This window comes from Vulpes lagopus, chromosome 22 (assembly GCF_018345385.1).
Source record: "Vulpes lagopus strain Blue_001 chromosome 22, ASM1834538v1, whole genome shotgun sequence".
Lineage (NCBI taxonomy): Eukaryota > Metazoa > Chordata > Mammalia > Carnivora > Canidae > Vulpes > Vulpes lagopus.
The window spans coordinates 20,849,608-20,868,728 of NC_054845.1; the positions used below are offsets into that span (position 1 = coordinate 20,849,608).

A 19,121-nucleotide genomic window follows, 5' to 3' on the forward strand; every position below is an offset into this window, starting at 1 on the left:
CTACTAACCTGTCATGTCTGTTCTTAGGCCTCCTCCTACTCACTTGTCACAGAGGCTGAGTCCTGCATACTGTCATCAAAGGCCAACCCTCCCGTTGCCTCCTGGAGCCTAGCTCTTCTCACCTGCTCCAGGACATTGCTTTGGCAATTGTCCCCTCTCTTTTCTGCTCTCTAAGCTTTTTCCCTTTCTGCTGGGTCATTCCTATAAGCATACAGATATTCATTATTTATTATGTTTTAAAAACGGCAGAAGACAAAAAAAAAAAAAACACGCTGAACTCCACATCTTCTTTTCAGTTCATCTTGACTTGCTAGGCTCCACTTAATATAATAGCATTTCTCCTTGAGAGAGAATGTTGCCACTTCCTCACGTTGCTCTATCATCTCCATGACTCCATTAAAGTTTTTTCAGTGCTGCACATTGCCAAATTTAGTGACTGATCCTCAGTACTTCTGTTCATCCTGTTTGCAGCATTATCACCATCTTCCAAGTCTTCCTTTTGGAACACTTTATTCACTTGGTTCCTGAGCTGCAATGCTCTTATATTCACATAGTACTTCACGACCCCCTCTGATTCTTAGTCTCTATTTAGTAGTATTTCCTTCTCTTCCCAATCTTGAAATAGTCTAGAAACTTCACTTCTCTCTTTACATTTACTTCCTAGATGGCTTTGTCCAGTCTTGTGACTTTAAGTAGTATCTGTTTACTGATGATTCCCAAATTTGAATTCAAGTCCTGACTTTCCCCCTGAACTCTGGACATGTATACCTAGAATTCACCCTCACTTGATTGCCTGCTAAACATATTGCATTGAGCAATTCCTTAATTTCTCCAACCACCCAATTCCTACTGCCTTCATTCCCCCATCTTTGTAAATGGCTGGCTGTTGTTCCACAAGAAACCTTGGAGTCATTCCTTAACTCTTTTATTAACCAACACCTGGCAGATGATCTGTAGGAAAATCTTTATTGGCTCCACCAATAAGTTGGCTCCATCTTTGACAGCATGCCCAAAAGGGACCTATTTCTCATAATCTGTACTGTTACAAACTTTGTTCATGCCACCATTCTCTCTCTTTTGCAACAGTCTCCTAACTGGTCTCTCTGATTCTACTCTTGCTCCTCTAGAGTCAGTTTATTCAAGCAGATGCCAGATTATTATTATTATTTTTTAAGAACAGAAGTTTCTTTTTTAAAAATTTACGTCGTTAACATATAGTGTAATGTTGGTTTCTGGAGTAGAATTCAGTGATTTATCACTTACATACAAACCCAATGCTCATCATAAGTGCCTTCCTTAATACCCATCACCCATCTAGTCCATCCCCCTGCCCCACCTCCCCAGCAGACTAATCCTTTTAAAGGAAATCAGATGAGTATGACTTGTTTCTCAAAGCCTTCCAGTGGCTCCAGTCTGATTCAAGTAAAATCAAATTCCTGTTTCTTCTCTCCTGCTTCCTGCTATCTTCCTGACCCATTTCTTACTAGTCTTTCCCTTCCTCTAGCTTTAGATACTCTGGATATATAGGCTTTTTGCTTTTAATTGTACATGTCAAACATCTCCTTTTTTTAGGGTCTTTACATTTACTTTTCTGTTAACTGAGAAAGCTCCTCTCCTTCATATCTCCATGACTTAGTTCCTTATGTCTTTCAGTTTTCTGCTCAAATAGCACTTAGCCAGTCATACTTTCTGTGTTCAACCTATATAAAATAGCACAGATGCCCCCATCACTCTCTACTTCAATCTCTATCGCTCTTATCCTGTTTCCTTTTACTTCATAAAACATATCACCATCCACACTAGAGTGGATGGGGACTTGGACTATTTTGTTTTCACCAGTGTCTAGATTAGTGCCTGGAACATACAAGATGTTCAGTTATAGTTTATGTACCATGATGATGTTAGTACCTTAGCAATTAATTATTTTTTTTTATTTTAAATATGTATAATGAATGTTGACATTTTAATTTACAAAAGTAGTACCACAACTCATTTCTGTAAATATCCCCTAGGGCTTAACTTTTTGAATTGTACATAAATAAAGCCAATTTAGTAGAAAGAAACAACATAAAGCCTTTGATTTGATTTTATCCTAGGTATGAATTAATACAGAAGGGAGTAACTGGTCTTAGAGATCTTGGGAATGTTCCAGATGTCTACACACAGAATATGCTTTTAGAAAATGAGAACAAAAATTTGAAGAAAGACTTGAAATGCTACAAACAGGCAGCTGAGTATGTTAATTTTTAAATGACTTTTTTTTTTTTTCTTTTGGACTAAATAGAAGTAAAGAGTTGAATGAAGCTAACTGTGGTTAATGTACCAGAGCTTTAATTCTGAATTGAATTATATTTAAATTCTAGTTGGAAAGAATGTGAAAGGCAAATTAATTGAACAGATGATCCAAACTCTCAGAACTGCAACCCACCAGGAAGAATAGAATGCAGGAAATTGTATAGGAGATGGTTAATTTGTTATGTAACACTCACTTTCTTACAGTTTGGATAATATTTTCATGGTTTGTAAAGATTTTACCCCATGAGGATGTTAAATTCCAAAATAATAAAATTATGGGAAACAGAAAGGAAGGAAGGAGCTAGTGTATTCCTAATTAGAGGAATTTTGGTATTTGAAAATCCTCCAAAGGAAGATTTGTCACCTTCTAGCATGAATTTATGTATAGAAAAGAAATTTAACAGAAGCCAAACCTTTCTTTCTGAAATTAATGAAAGACATAACTTTTCGTGAACAAAATTAAACACTGTTATTCTGGCAAAGACAAATATGTGAATGTGTTGACTAAGGAGGAGTCTAGTCATCAAGACAATGTTAGATGGAAAATCAATGCTTAGATATGGAGTAGAGAACATTGATGGCTTTGCTCATTATTTTTTGTTAAAAATACTTAAAGAGTGGTTTTCTCTGTTAAAGAATCCTATTACAACAAAAAATTAGATAAGCAGAACTACCATACAGAAACATAATATTTTTAAGATCTTTGTAAAAAAACAAGGCTTCGTATTGCAAAGTGAAGGAAAGTTCTAAAATAAGCTCCTACTTTTAAAAGGTGGTGGTAGGGACACCTGGGTAGCTCAGCGGTTGGGCACCTGCCTTCGGCTCAGGTGGTGTTCCCAGGATCTGGGATCGAGTCCCGCATCAGGCTTCCTGCGAGGATCCTGCTTCTCCCTCTGCCTATATCTCTACCTATCTCTCAGTCTGTGTGTCTCATGAATAAATAAATAAAATCTTTTTTTTTAATGTGGTGGTAAATAAAAGATAATTTTATGATCATTTATTCACTTATTACTTACACTTATAGAAATGTTTTTTCAAGTTATACAGGTTTCATATTATCTGTGGGTATACTATATGACATTTTATGTCTTAGAAGTATATGATAATCCATGGAATGATAAGTTACTAGAACCAGCATTCTCTCTATTCTCAGTTCATTTCTCAGAAGTGGTTTGCACTATTGGCCCTGATGTTCACTGTGATATTCTATAGACACCTAATGGATGCACTGGGAATTTGACACAGCAAATTTTTCAGAGTGCTGCCTGGCATACTCTTTCAGTTCCTGATCTTCTTTGAATTATTGCTTGAGTTTGCTAATTTTCTTTTTAATAGATAGAGACTCTTCCTGCAATGAGTTTTGTCTTGGGACATTAAATAATCATTATTGATTACTGGTTTATTGAATACTATCTTTAGTAACTGTAGTCAAAAACATATAAACTATTACCTGTGTAAATTATTAGCCCATAATTAAAACATATCACTCAAATGAGATCTGATTCTTGTTTGTGTTTACTAAAAACTATCAGTTTATTAAATGTATATAAAATTTACTGTATTTATTAAAATACAGTTTTAGTTTAAAGAGTTATGATTATTATCTCCTAAATCTATTTTATTTGAATAATTAAACTTTAACAAATTAGAAAAGGAAAATAAATAATCTACTTGACATGGAAAATTTGAATGAAAGATGCTTGACCCTTAGTATATGCCTAATATTTATATCATTAAATGAATATTAAGTACATTGTGCTCTCATGGTACCTTTTGGTGAAGCGTGTCTCTGGAGCCTAATTCTTTTGGATGCATTTCAGAAAATGGAGACTGAAGTTTTGTAAAAAATTACCAAAACTACTTCTGTCATGCTGTAAGTTTGCCCCACATTGTGATGTTTTATCACACGGTTTTTCAATTCAACTTTTGAAGGTATTTTTCTAATAGAGATTAGTAATAAACACGAAATTTCTTTTATAGAACCTACCATAAAGTTTTCCTTTTCAGGATTAAGACTGTTTCTCAAGGCAAGATAAGTGTAGATTTTAAATACTTTTCTAATAATAATCAATATTTAGTATGTAAAAGGAAGCTTACAGATCTGTTATATATTGTCCTCATTATAGTGGTAGCATTTAATGATGTATCTAGAAGAATCAGAGAAATCAGATAGCTATAAGCTTAGTATTTATGTAGAGAAGAGAGTTGCCATGGAAAGAGTATTGAACTTAAGGTTCAAATACCTACCTTCCAATATTCTGCTACTTATTAACTCAGTTTTCTTATTGTTAAACTGAGAGTAATTATACATAATATTATTAACTCCTAGGGAGTGATGTGATAATTAAATGAGACAATCTATATTAAAGAGCTGTGTAAATCACAAAGTGCTTTGAAAATGTCAGCTATTATTATCAATATCTCTAAAGGCTGTCATCCTTGGATATTTTTTAATCATCACATCATTAATATTTTTGAAATTCAGCAATGATGAAGCATAAAGGAGGACATCAGAGGGGAAATATTTCACTCTAAATTTCATTTGAATTGCTATATTAAAAAATGACCTTTTTCTCTGTTGCAAGCAATGCCTATTTTAGAACAGAAGTTTTCCTTATCTTGCTACAAATGTAGATTATCTTATCTAAAATATGGTTTCATGTATGATATATATGTATGTATGATGATAGTTATGATCGTTTTGCACTGTATATGAATATTGAATCGTGTTGTGCACCTGAAACTGGTACAACATTATAGGTAAATTATACCTTAATAAAAAAAAGTTTTAGAAATGAATGTTTGGAAAATTTCCTCCTATATAGATGTATTTAAGGGAAGAAATGTACTATTAAAAAGTGTTTATAATTGCATTGAAGGTAAAAGTGTATACTAGATACTGGAGAGAAATAATATAAGTAGTAGTTTGATAATCTTTCTTGAAAAAGGAGAATTTAACTTTATAATAAAATGCAGATCACTTGTCATTTTATTTTATTTTTTATTATATATATTTTAATACTCAATTTTACTTATTTTTAATTTTTTAATACTCAGTTTAAAAATTAAGAACTTAATAGATAAACACGTGAAAATTCATTTTGGTACCTTTTGATCAGTTATACAATCAAGTTCCCATAAAAATTTATTTCTGAATTACACATTTGTTTGTAATTTGGTTGTTTTAACCACTTTAGACACATTAAAGAATAGGGTAAACATCCAGATGCAATTTCTTATAGGATTACTATTTTACACTTAACTTAAACATATTTTGAAAGTCAACATAATGAATTTAATTCACTTTCTCATTTTTGTGACATCTGCTTCAATAATTTTTAGATTCAGAATTACTCTTGTTTTTGATATCCCCCAATGGTTTTCTAATGTTATTTTTTAATTAAGTTTTTAATTCCACTGTAGTTAACACACAGTATTATATTAGTTTCAAGTGTACAATATTGTGATTCAACAGTTCTATACACCATTACTGTGTTCATTATGATAGATAAACTCTTAATTTTCTTCACCTATTTTACCCATCCTCCCACCCATCCCCTCTGGATATGCTTTATTTTAAATGAGTATTCTCAGTTACAGTATTTATTTTTTTCAACAAGAACATTTTCTACTTGAAGCATACTTCAGAATACATTTTTTTAAAAGATTTTATTTATTCATGAGAGACAGAGAGAGAGAGGCACAGACACAGGCAGAGGGAGAAGCAGGTTCTCTGTGGGGAGCATGATGTGGGACTCGATCCTAGGACTCCCCAAGATCACGCCCTGGGCTGAAGGCAGGCGCTAAACTGCTGAGCCACCCAGGGATCCCCTGGTTCTAAGAATATATGTGTATAAAACATTCTATCCAAGAAAAATAGAATATACATTTTCTTCAAGTATACACGCAAAAAGAAACATAATGAATAATACAAATTTAAGAAGACTTAGAATCATGCCAAGTATATTTTCCAATGGCAATGGTACAAAGCTAAATATCAATAATAAAGCTGGAAAATCTACAGTGTAAATATTAAATATTTAATATGCAAATATTAAACAGCACACTACTATACAAGTAGTGGGCTAAATTGGAAAACAAGTGGACAGGCACTGAGTGGGGCACTGGATGGGATGAGTACTGGTGTTATATATTGGCAAATCAAACTCCATAAAAATATACAAAAAATTTCAAAAAAAGGAAAACAAATGGCACATCAAAATATGTCTCAATAACAAAAGAAAAAGCACAATATTCTAAAACCTGTGGGATGCAGCAGAAGCAGATGTTACAGTGAAATTTATGCTATAAATGCTTGTATTAAGAAAAAAGTTCAAATAAACATACCACAAGGAACTAGAAAAAGATGATAATCAGCTGAAATTTAGTAAGGAAGGAAATAACAAAGAAAAAATTAGAAATAAGTAAACTAGAGTCCAGAATAAACAGTAACATAACATTGAAAGTAATTACCAGTTCCTCCAAAAAATGAAAATTGGCAATGCTTTAACTACATTAAGAAAAAAGAGAGAAGACTCAAAAAATGAAATGAGAAATGGAAGAGAAAACAGATTAACCACAGAAATACATAGTGTGAGAACAGATGGCTATGAACAATTATATGGTAACAAATAAGATGACTTAGGAAAAAACCAGATAATTCCTAAAAATGCACAAATTAGCATAATTGAATCATGAATCTTGGATCTAAGAAATAGGAAATCTTTTAGACCAACAAGAAGAATGAAAGTTTAGGAATCAAAAATTTCCCCACATAGAAAAGTCCAAGACCACATGATTTCATTGGTGAATTCTACCAAACATTAAAAAAATTAGTCTTTATCAAAATCTTATAAATAATATAAAAGACAAAACACATTCAAAATCATTCCATGAAGCCAGTACTACCCTGATACCGAAGCAGAATAAAAGCAATACAAGAACAAAAAGGTGCAGTTTGTCCAATATAAATATTGCTACTCCAGCTTTCTTTTGACCTCCATTTGCATGATAAATGTTTCTCCACCCCCTCACTTTCAATCTGCGGGTGTCTAGGTACAAGAACATAGGGAAAAATATTTTGAGCTTTAATTCATGGCTCTGGATTGCTACCTAATTTTTAAAATCATTTTTAAATGAGTAGGGTTGACACTGTTGCATTATTTTCATGTGTACAACATAGCGATTCAACCTCTCTACATTATGCTATCACTGCAAAAGATGGCCACAATCTGTCACCATGCCTTACCATTACGGTATTATTAACTATATTCCCCATGTTGTGTCTTTTATTCCTGTGACTTACTCATTCCATAAATGGAAGTCTGTGTCTTCCACTCTCACCCATTTTGCCCATCTCCCCATTTCCCTTGCCTCTGGCAACCATCAATTTGTTCTCTTGTATTTATAGGTCTAATTCTGAATTTTATTTATCCCTTGGTTTTATTGTTTAGATTCCGCACATGAGTGAAATCATATGGTGTTTGTCTGTCTCTGACCAACTTATTTCACTTGGCAGGATGCCTCTTAGGTCCGTTCATGTTGTTCCAAAGGGCAGCATCTCATCCTTTTCTATGGCTGTAATATTCCCTCATGTGTGTGTGCGTGTGCGCATGTGTGACCATGCGTGAGCGTGACATCTGCCTTATCCATTCATCTACTCATGGACACTTAGGGTTGCTTCCATATCTTGGTTATTGTAAATAATGCTGCAGTAAACTAGGGATGCATTTGTCTTTTTGAATTAGTGTTTTCATTTTCTCTGGAGAAATACTCAGTAGTGGAATTAGTGGTTCATAATGGTATTTCAATTTTTTATTTTTTTGAGACTCCTCCATACACAATAGCTAGTGCTAAAGAGTGTCTTCTCGTAATGTAGACATTGAAAATATTCTCAATTGGATGGTTTACTCTGAAAGGCATCATTGTATTTGTACTTTAACATTCCATAGTCTGGCTTCCACCCAACCTATTCTCCTTAACTGTGCATCTTATTTCATTCTTTTTTCCTTCAGCTTCTGTGGCAGCATGCTGTTCCTCTTCTTCTAATTCATTGACAAGACTTTTTTTTTTTTTTTTTTTTTTTACCTCTGCACTGTTAACTCTCTCTAAGGCTGTGCTGTCCAATAAGATAGCCACTGATTACATGTGGATGTTGGCAGATATAACTCGTGATGGTAAACTATATGAAGAAAAGTAACATGGGTAAAGGAGACAGAGATAAATGGTGTACAGTTTTATAGAGGGTGGTGAGAGAAATCCTGTCTGATATCTGAAGAAGCTGAAGGAGGGCATGTATGAACTTAGGAAAAGGGAATTCCAGGCAGAGGGAAAAGGAAATACACAGAGCCTATGGTGGGCGCAGCTTGACTTGTTAGGGGGCTAGTAAGGAGACTGTAGTAACTGGAACCAACCAGGGTTAAGTGGTAGAGCCACTTTGCTTTTTTTTCCCCTCTGGGTGGGATGTGAGGCTAATGGATAGTTTTGAAGAAAAGCATAATGCAAGCTTGTTTTTATTGGAAAATCAACTGGATAGAGGGACACGATGGCAACAGGGAATTCATTGTGGGTTGACTTACCTGGTTACAACATAATAATAATGAAGTCAAACAAACTTTTTATGGGTCAGTTAGGTTCTTGAAAGGACAGCATCTGCTATTAAACTCATAATGGGGGTATTACTAACCCCATTCATACTTTAATTCGGAACAGACACTGATAACAGGTCACATATTGTGGAAAGAGCAACACAAATCCATGATGTTCTATCCTTTATTAGATATAATAATATAATTATCACTCAGTACCCTCATATATAAGTGGGATATTATCTATCCTTGTCACATGGTGAGTGCTCAATAAAGATTAAACCAGTGTTCTATGTTACAGCACCCTTTTTTCCTTTCATAACATTGACTAGTTTATTACATTTAATTTTCTTTTTGGTATTTTCTATAGTCCTGTGAGTTTGATGAAGGCAACAGTTGTGTTTGACTTACCCATCACAGGATAATGAATATAATACCTGGTCTACAGTATATATTAAATAGGTAGAATAGCATCATCGTCACCATCATCTTTGTCAACCTTATGATTAGCAATAGCAGCAATACTGAATAAACACCAAAAGTCGTATTTCTTCCAGAAGACAGGCACATAGCAATTTATTATTTACATATAGTAAGCTAATTCTGAAAAAATATCAAGGATTTAGAAAGAAAACAAAATAGAATAATGAATCACATGGGCCTATCAGTTTCAACTCTTAACCATCTTTTCTCCCATTCTTACTTCATCTCTACCCCCACCCACACTCTACATCACTTAGTATAATGTATTATTTTTTACAGTTTTTACAGAAGATGTCCTTTCTTAGGTATCCCTGCCTTTGCAGTCAGTGTTCTGATATATCAGTGTTCTGATATTTGATCAGTTTGCCTGTGTGAGAACTTCATAAATGGAAACACAGAATGTGCATTTCTTTGTGCTTGACATTTTACATTCAGCATCAACTCTGTAAAATAATATCTGTGACTTTTGAGTTTATCAGTAATTTGATCTTCTTTACTGCTATGTAGTATTCTATTGTATAGTGCATACCACAGTTTGTTTATTTTTTTTCTATTGGATTGTTTTCAACTGTGGTTCCTTTTTTTTATTTTTTAAATTTTTTTTTAATTTTTTTTTATTTATTTATGATAGTCACAGAGAGAGAGAGAGAGAGAGAGAGAGAGGCAGAGACACAGGCAGAGGGAGAAGCAGGCTCCATGCACCGGGAGCCTGATGTGGGATTCGATCCCGGGTCTCCAGGATCGCGCCCTGGGCCAAAGGCAAGCGCCAAACCACTGCGCCACCCAGGGATCCCATCAACTGTGGTTCCTAATGAATAATACTGCTATGAAGATTTGTGTACAAGTCTTCTTGTGGAAATGTGTCTTCTTTCTTTTGGTTAAAAACTTAAGGATGTAATTACTGGACCAAAGGGTAAGTGTATACTTATAAGAAATTAACAATCCGTTTTCCAACAGTTAATTGGGTCATTTTACATTCTCAGTATATGAGAGTGCTAGTTGCTCTATATTGTCACCAACATTGAGTGCAGTTAGTGTTTTTCTTTTTAGCCATTTCAGTAATTGTATAGTACCAGCTTGTTGTGGTTTTGACATGCACTTTCTAATACCTAATGATACTGAACGTGTGTGTGTGTCTGTGTGTACTTATTGGCTGTTCATCTCTCTTGCTTTCTTTGTAAGTCCTGCTCAATTTTAGTTGAATTGTCTTATTGTTGAGTTGTAAGAGTTCTATTCTATTATGGTTACAGATCTTTTGTCAGAACATTGTGAATGTTTTCTCCCAGTTTATGGCTTCACTCTTCAATTTCTTTATGATGTCTTTGGGTGAACAGAAGTTCTAAATTTTGGTGAATTCTAATTTATTTTTTAATAGTATTGCTCTTGATATTTTGTTGGAGATACTGTTCCTATTCCCAGGTCTCAGAAATACTATTCTATGTTTTCTTCTAAAACCTTTAAAGATTTAGAAATTTTATTTCAGCTATATCTTTCATTCATTTTTGTATATGATGTATGTTAGGAGCTAGAGGTTAATTTTCCTTTTCTATAGGAATATCCAATTGTTCCAGCACTAGTCTTAAAAAAATTTCATTCATCATTGAATTTCTTTGGTATTTTTATTGAAAATCACTTGGCTCTATAATTGTGGGTCTATTTCTAGACTTTATTCAGTTCCATTAATCTACTTATTTGTCTTTATTCTAGTACCACACTCTTGATTACTGAAGCTTTAGGTAAGTTCTTGAAGTCAGTTAGCATGAGTCCTGTAGCTTTGTTCTTCTTTAAAGGTAGTTTGGCTATTCAAGGTCCTTTTATTTCTATATAAATTTTAGAGTCACTTTGTCAATTTTTATAGAAAGGTGACAGTTTGAGGTTAAGTTGAATTTATAACATTTGGAAAGAATGTGTGTGTACACATTCGTTTACATATACATATGTATTTTTAAGGATTGATGTATTCATAGATTTTAGTTTTCTATTTATATGGTATATCCCTCCATTTATTTAGATTATCCTTATTTTAATACTGTATATTTATGATGGAGGTTGAAATTTATACCTTTTGCCTCTAATTATCTAATGTATATATTTTGTTGTTATTTTGTGAGCTCCACATAACAGGGAGTATCCTGTATTCAACATAGCCCCAGGATCTACCTCTGACAAGTAGGATGGGCTAAAGTAAATGTGTGCTATTAACATTTTGGCTTTTTAATTAAGCTTTTAATAATTTTTAGCGTAGTTAATTGAGGATTTTGCCCCTTTTATACCATTCTTTTGGAGCAGGCATCATTTTGCCATCATAATGGAAATTTTAACAACTCCCTATAAAATTAAGTCTTGCCTAATTCAGAATACTACTGTCCTTTGCTGGGCTTTTACATTAAAGAAATACAGTGCAGACCAGAAAAGTTTTATTGAGTGTATTGAAGGTTTGACAGAAAATAAAAACTGACTAGGATTGCTAATTAGAAGATTAAAATGACCATTTAAAAAATAATGAAATACTTTTTTTAACCTTCTGCCAGAAAATATGGACATAAAGAAACTAAAATTAAAAAGCAATTAATATTGTGGAAAAATTAGGTGCTTTACTAAACAGTCCCAACTTCACTTACAAAATTCACTTATGTAGAAGGTCAAAGAGTATCCAGCTTTTCTGAGGAGCCATTTAATTTAATGACTTTCAGAAACAAACACTGTGAAAATAAAGATAATAATGAGGCCTATAAAATTTTATGGTTTAGTGTTTAGGTAATTGCTTGTTAAATTAAGTAGGTAATTTTTCTGGACATGGGTATACCCCTTTCTTTTTTGGTTAAGTATACAATGAAAGTTTTCCTCGAATATGAATGAACGCATTTTGGCTATCCAACAATTATTTCAATATTAATATTAGTGAGTTAAATGATTCATTTATAACCACTTGAAAATAATGAAATAATTGGTAATTATATAATACTGTTTCCAGAAGTTACTTTGATTTTTGTTTGTACATAAGAAAAATACATGACAATGATGGCCTACTTTGGTGCAAATAAACAAGAAAATCTTCGTATGCTTCTTTTTGCCAAATTGTGATAACAGAATAACTCAAAAAAATCTACTATTAAAAAGTCACTTCAAATATTTGGCTAAAACTATTCAATTAAAAAAATTATTTTACTGAGGACATTCATTTAAAAATTATTTTTAAGAGCATACTATTAAATCACATTCATAATTTGAAATATAGAGTTTTGAGACAGTGCTTTGCATAATATGATAAAAATATGAGTATTGTAATATTTTATACTTTAATCATAGATTTTGGTATGTTGGTTTCCTGAAGGGGAGAAATTAGTCATTCTACCATCTCATTAAGAAAAAGCATGTAAGAAGTGTGTTGTTTATGATAAATCTGAAGAGAATGCTTCACTAAATAACTTTGATTTCACCAGTACTTAAATAGAATCTTTGGTATCTTAGTAAAAGATTTGTTTTTAAATCACAAAGATGCTGTATTAATAAGAAATATTGTATAGTTTAAAATAATGATTGCTTATATGAATATTATAAATGTTATTTTTTAGTACAACTTTTATTTTCTTTTTATTAAGCAGATGGGCAGCAGGAAGGTCATAACAGAAGCATCACCATGAAATGAATCTAAATTGTTTTACTAAGTAGACTTCATTTTGTGCAAATAGAAAGCAAGTCCCTGAAAACCAATTTAATGGTTAGAAAATCTCTAAGGTCTAATACTTCAATCAATTCCTATGCTTTCTTTCCTGGGATAAGTACAAATAGGCCTGTAAATGTATATTTAAAAAGAGAGCTGATGCAGTGCTACACACTTGTAGTTCTGCTTAAGAAACTTTGCAACATTATTTTTCTAAGGTTTTTTTTTTGACCTATTATGGGTTTACATTTCAGAGAAGAGAAATAAAACATTAGCTCATTTATATAACTCATCAAGCTGTTGAAAGCTTTAGTAGACTCAAAATAGATGTTCATAAAAGTTTAACTTCTTTTATAAAGTTTTACAGTGTTACTAATAAGCATATATCCTGATATTTTTTGTCCATTAGAGGATATTCATATACTGGCATGCCCCCTATTTTAGGTAAATAAATCTAGCCATTCTAGAAATTGAATATACCTGTTCTATACTAAATAGTAATAGTGATGTGATGATAAGAGTAACATATACTGAGTATTTTTATGTACAAGAACATGTGTAACCACTTGATGAATAAGAATTTAGTGATACTCTTGTCTTTTCACAAAGAAATAATCATCTCAGCCTTTTTCTTCTTAAATCACTCTACTTAAACTCTGTCCTCCTCTTCACTCGCTGTTCATTAGGCACAAGGTAGCAGAAGGATTCCCTCACTTTTTGGTCATCCTCATTCACACTGAGGGTAAAACCTGACAATACATTGTTTATCACAGCCGGTGTATTCCTCAGATAATATTTTAAGACCCAGTATTTCAGTCAACCATTTCTTGTACCTTCAAGGTTATTGGCATGGAAATGCAGTAGTATCTGTGAAGACTGTAATACATTGTTCATTTAATTGTGATAAAAACTACAACATTGGCAGTAAAATAAGGAACATGTCCAAAAAAAAGGTCATGTCAAAAAATGGGGGAGCTTTGAGAGTTTGAGGAGAAAGGAAGAAAGAAACTTGGTAGAATAGATGAGAAATTTTCAACATATGCGGGTATGACTTGATCTTGCAGTAAGTAGTCTCAGTGATGATAATATGCCCCATCAGGAACCTGAAAACCTAACCTCATCCCAGTCTCTGTTCCTCAGTGATTGCTTTGACATAGTTCTTCATGCAGAAGTCTGGGGTTTTTTTGCATTTGTTTTATGTGAATCTGAATTTTGAAATTTTGCGATACAGACAAGCAGATTTATTCCATTGTGAACTCTTATGAGATGTAAACACTTGAGTCCAGTGCACTGGTTTTTGAGAATGTATAAGTCTTAATGTAGTATTACTTTGTCAGTTAATGAAGATTGTGAGCCAATTTTTCATTTTAATTATATTTTACATTATTATATTGAAACTCACATATTATGGAGGTAGGTGAAACATCCTCATTAATTGTCTAACTATAGCCCTGGCTTAGAAAGAATACTCTTATTTGTTTTCTATCAGGGGTTTGCAAAAGAATGCTTCTGTATTACAACACTAATACTAAAGAACCTTTCTCATCAAGTTACCAATTATTCTACTGATATGATCTACAGGTGGTACATATTTCTCATATGCATTACCAGAATAAAATCTGGGTTTCCTGGAATATACGTGCGTTCTTTCTCACAATTATCAGAACTAAACAACCCAATACATTATCTTTAAACCATATATTCAAGCAAATTCAGAATTAAATTTTGTAAATCTTTTCCTTTATTTCTTTAAAAAAATTTTTTTAGTTAAATTCACTTCGTCAACCTATAGTATAACACCCAGTGCTCATCCCATCAAGTGCCCTCCTTAGTGCCTGTTACCCAGTTACCACACCTCCCTACCCACTTCCCCTTCTGCAACCCTTTGTTTATTTCCCAGAGTTGGGAGTCTCTCATGGTTTGTTTCCTTCTCTAATTTTTTCCACTCAGTTCCCCTCCTTTCCCTTATAATCCCTTTCACTATTTCTTGTATTCCATGTACGAGTGAAACCATATGATGATTGTCTTTCTCTGATTGACTTATTTCCCTCAGTGTGATCCCCTCCAGTTCCATGCATGTCGAGTAAATGGTGGGTATTTGTCCTTTCATATGGCTGAGTAATAGTCCATTGTATGTATACCACATCTTTATCCATTCACCTGTCAAAGGACATCGTGGCTCGTTCCACAGTTTGGTTATTGTGGACATTGCTGCTATGAACATTGGGGTGCAGGTGTCCTGGCATTTCACATCAGTATCTTTGGGGTAAATACCCAGTAGTGCAACTGCTGGGTCATAGGGTAGTTCCATTTTTAACTCTTTGAGGAACCTCCACAGTGTTTTCCAGAGTGGCTGTGCCAGTTTGCATCCCCACCAACAGTGCAAGAGGATTCCCCTTTCTCTGCATCCTTGCCAACATTTGTTGTTTCTTGTCTTGTTAATTTTAGCCAATCTCGCCAGTGTGAGGTGGTATCTCATTGTGGTTTTGATTTGTATTTCCCTGATGGCAAGTGATGTGGAGCAATTTCTCATGTGCTTTTTGGCCTTGTGTAGGTCTTTGGAGAAATGTCTCTTCATGTCTTCTGCTCCTTTCATGACTGGATTGTTTGTTTCTTGAGTGTTGAGTTGGATACTAACCCTTTATCTGATATGTTATTTACAAATATCTTCTCCCATTCCGTAGGTTGTCATTTAGTTTTGTTGATTGTTTCCTTAGCTGTGCAGAAGCTTTTTATCTTGATGAAATCCCAATAGGTTATTTTTGCTTTTGATTCCCCTGCCTTCATAGATGTGTCTAGTTAGAAGTTGCTGTGACCACATTCAAAAAGGTTGTTGCCCTTGTTCTCCTCTAGTATTTTGATGGATTCTTGTCTCACATTTAGATTTTTCATCCATCTTGAGTTTATCTTTGTGTATGGTGTAAGAGATTGGTCTGGTTTCATTCTTTTGCATGTGGCTGTCCAATTTTCCCAGCACCATTTATTGAAGAGACTGTCTTTTTCCCAGTGGATAGACTTTCCTGCTTTATCGAATATTAGTTGACGATGGAGTTGAGGGTCCATTTCTGGGCTCTCTATTCTGTTCCATTGATCTATGTGTCTGTTTTTGTGCCAGTACCATACTGCCTTGAGGATCAGGGCTTTGTTTTCTTTTGTTTTTTTGTTTTTTGTTTTTTTTTTAGAACAGGACTTCTTTTTTTTTTTTTTTTTCTTATTTTATTTATTTACTGAGAGACATAGAGGGAGAGAGAGACAGAGGGAGAAGCAGGCTCCATGCAGGGAGCCTGATGTGGGACTCGATCCCCAGTCTCTAGGATCACGACCTGAGCCGAAGGCAGTTGCTCAACCACTGAGCCACCCAGGCGTCCCGAGGATCAGAGGTTTATGATACAGCTTGAAATCAGGCATTGTGATGCCCCGGGCATTGGTTTTCTTTTTCAATATTGCTCTGGCTATTCAGTGTCTTTTCTGATTCCATACAAATCTTAAGATTATTTGTTCCAACTCTGTGAAGAAAGTCCATGGTATTTTGATAGGGATGGCATTGAATGTGTAAATTGCCCTGTGTAGCATAGACATTTTCACAATATTTATTCTTCCAATCCATGAGCATGGAATGTTATTCCATCTCTTTACATCCTCCTCAATTCCTTTCATAAGTGTTCTGTAGTTTTAGATTACAGACCCTTTACCTCTTTGGTTAGGTTTATTCCTAGGTATCTTATGGTTTTGGGTTCAATTGTAAATGGGATTGACTCCTTAATTTCTCCTTCTTTAGTCTCATTGTTAGTGTACAGAAATGCCATTGATTTCTGGGCATTGATTTTGTATCCTGCCACACTGCCAAATTGCTGTATGAGGTCTAGCAATCTGGGGGTAGAGTCTTTTGGGTTTTCTATGTACAGTATCACGTCGTCTGCAAAGAGGGAGAGTTTGACTTCTTCTTTGCCAATTAGAATACCTTTTATTTCTTTTTGTTGTCTGATTGCTGAGGTTAGGACTTCTAGTACTATGTTGAACAGCAGTGGTGAGAATGGACATCCATGTCGTGTTCCTGATCTTAGGGGAAAGGCTCTCAGTTCTTCCCCATTGAGAATGATATTCGCTGTGGGCTTTTCATAAATGGCTCTTATGATATTGAGGAATGTTCCCTCTATCCCTACACTTTGAAGAGTTTTAATCGGGGATAGAGGCTGTATTTTGTCAAATGCTTTCTCTGCATCTATTGAGAGGATCATATGGTTCTTGCTTTTTTTCCTTATTGATGTGATCTATCATTGTTTTATGACTGTTGAACCAACCTTACATCATGGGGATATATTTCGCTTGGTTGTGGTTAATAATCTTCTTAATGTACTGTTGGATCCTATTGGTTTATATCTTGGTGAGAATTTTTACATCCATGTTCATCAGGGATATTGGTCTATAATTCCCCTTTGGGGTGGGGTCTTTGTCTGGTTTTGGGAAAAAGTAATGTTGGCCTCATCGAACGAGTTTGGAAATATTCCCTCCCTTTCCATCCTTTGAAACAGCTTTGGTAAAATAGGTATTATTTCCCTGGGAAGTCATCTGGCCCTGGACTTTTGTGTCTTGGGAGGTTTTTGATGCCTGCTTCAATTTCCTCACTGGTTATTCACCTATTCGGATTTTCTATTTCTTCCTGCTCCAGTTTTGGTAATTTGTGGGTTTCAAGAAATGCATCCATTTCATCTAGGTTGTCTAGTTTATTGGCATATAGTTGCTTATAATGTGTTTTTAAAATTGTTTATATTTCCTTGTTATTGATTGTTATCTCTCCTCTTTTGTTCATGATTTTGTTAATTTGAGTCTTTTATCTTCTTAATAAGACTGGCTAGGGGTTTATCCATCTTATTAATTCTTTCAGAGACTCAGCTCCTGGTTTTGGCGATCTGTTGTACAGTTCTTCTGGTCTCTATTTCATTGAGTTCTGTTCTAGTCTTTATTATCTCTCTTCTTCTGCTTGCTTTACACGTTATTTACTGTTCATTCTCCAAATCCTTTAAGTGCGGAGGTTAGCTTGTATATTTCAGTTTTTTTCCAATTTTTTGAGGGAGGCTTCTATTGTGATGTAATTTCCGTCCTAGGATTGGTTTTGCTGTATCTCAAAGATTTTGAATGGTTGTTTTTCATTTTCATTAGTTTCCATTAATCTTTTTAATTCTTCTCTAATTTCCTGGTTGACCCATTTATCTTTTAGTAGCTCTTTAACCTCTGTGTGTTTGAGTTTCTTCCAAATTTCTTCTAGTTTCAAAGCATTGTGGTCTGAAGATATGCAGGGGACAATCCCAGTCTTTGGTATCAGTTGGAATCTGATTTGTGACCCAGTATGTGGTCTATTATGGAGAAAGTTCCATGTGCACTTGAAAAGAATGTGTATTCAGTTGCATTAGGATGGAATGTTCTATATATATCTGTGAAATTTATTTGGTTCAGTGTATCATTCAAGGCCCTTGTTTCATTGGTGATGTTTTGCTTAGAATATATGTCTTTTGCTGAGAGTGCTGTGTTGAAGTCTCCTAAAATTAATGTGTTATCTATGTATCTCATTACCTTGGTTATTAATTGATTGATATACTTGGGTGCTCCCACATTAGGGGCATAAATATTCATGATTGTTAAGTCTTCTTGTTGGATTGACCCTTTAAGTTTGATATAGTGTCCCTCCTCATCTCTTATTACTGTCTTTGGTATAAACTCTAATTTATCTGATATGAGGATTGCTACTCCAGCTTTCCTTTGAGGACCATTTGAATTGTAAATGGTTCTCCACCCCTTCATTTTCAGGCTGGAGGTGTCCTTAATTCTAAAATGAGTCTTTTTTAGACAGCAAATAGATGGATCTTGCTTTTTTATGCAGTCTGAAACCCTGAGTCTTTTGATGGGATCATCTAGCCATTCACGTTCTGAGTAACTATTGAAAGATATGAATTTAGTGTCATAGTATTACCTATACTGTCCCTGTTTTTGTGGATTGTTTCTTTGGGCTTCCTCTTTCTTTTACCGGGTCCCCCTTAATATTTCTTGCAGAGCCAGTTTGGTCGTCACATATTCTTTCAGTTCTGCCTATCCTG

The 19,121-nt window shown here is 34.2% G+C and overlaps 1 protein-coding gene across 4 annotated transcripts in view; it reads left to right on the forward strand.

The window, feature by feature from the left end:
• The window catches only part of SPAG16 (sperm associated antigen 16), a 938,011-nt gene that overhangs the window by 17,889 nt on the left and 901,001 nt on the right, over positions 1-19,121 (forward strand). For 3 of the 4 annotated variants that reach the window (XM_041737393.1, XM_041737389.1, XM_041737390.1), the window contains exon 5: positions 2,097-2,234. The exons of the other annotated variant lie outside the window; for it this stretch is intronic. In XM_041737393.1, coding sequence (XP_041593327.1) covers positions 2,097-2,234 — 138 coding nt within the window. The remainder of the gene's footprint in view (positions 1-2,096; positions 2,235-19,121) is intronic. 4 annotated transcript variants of the gene reach the window in all.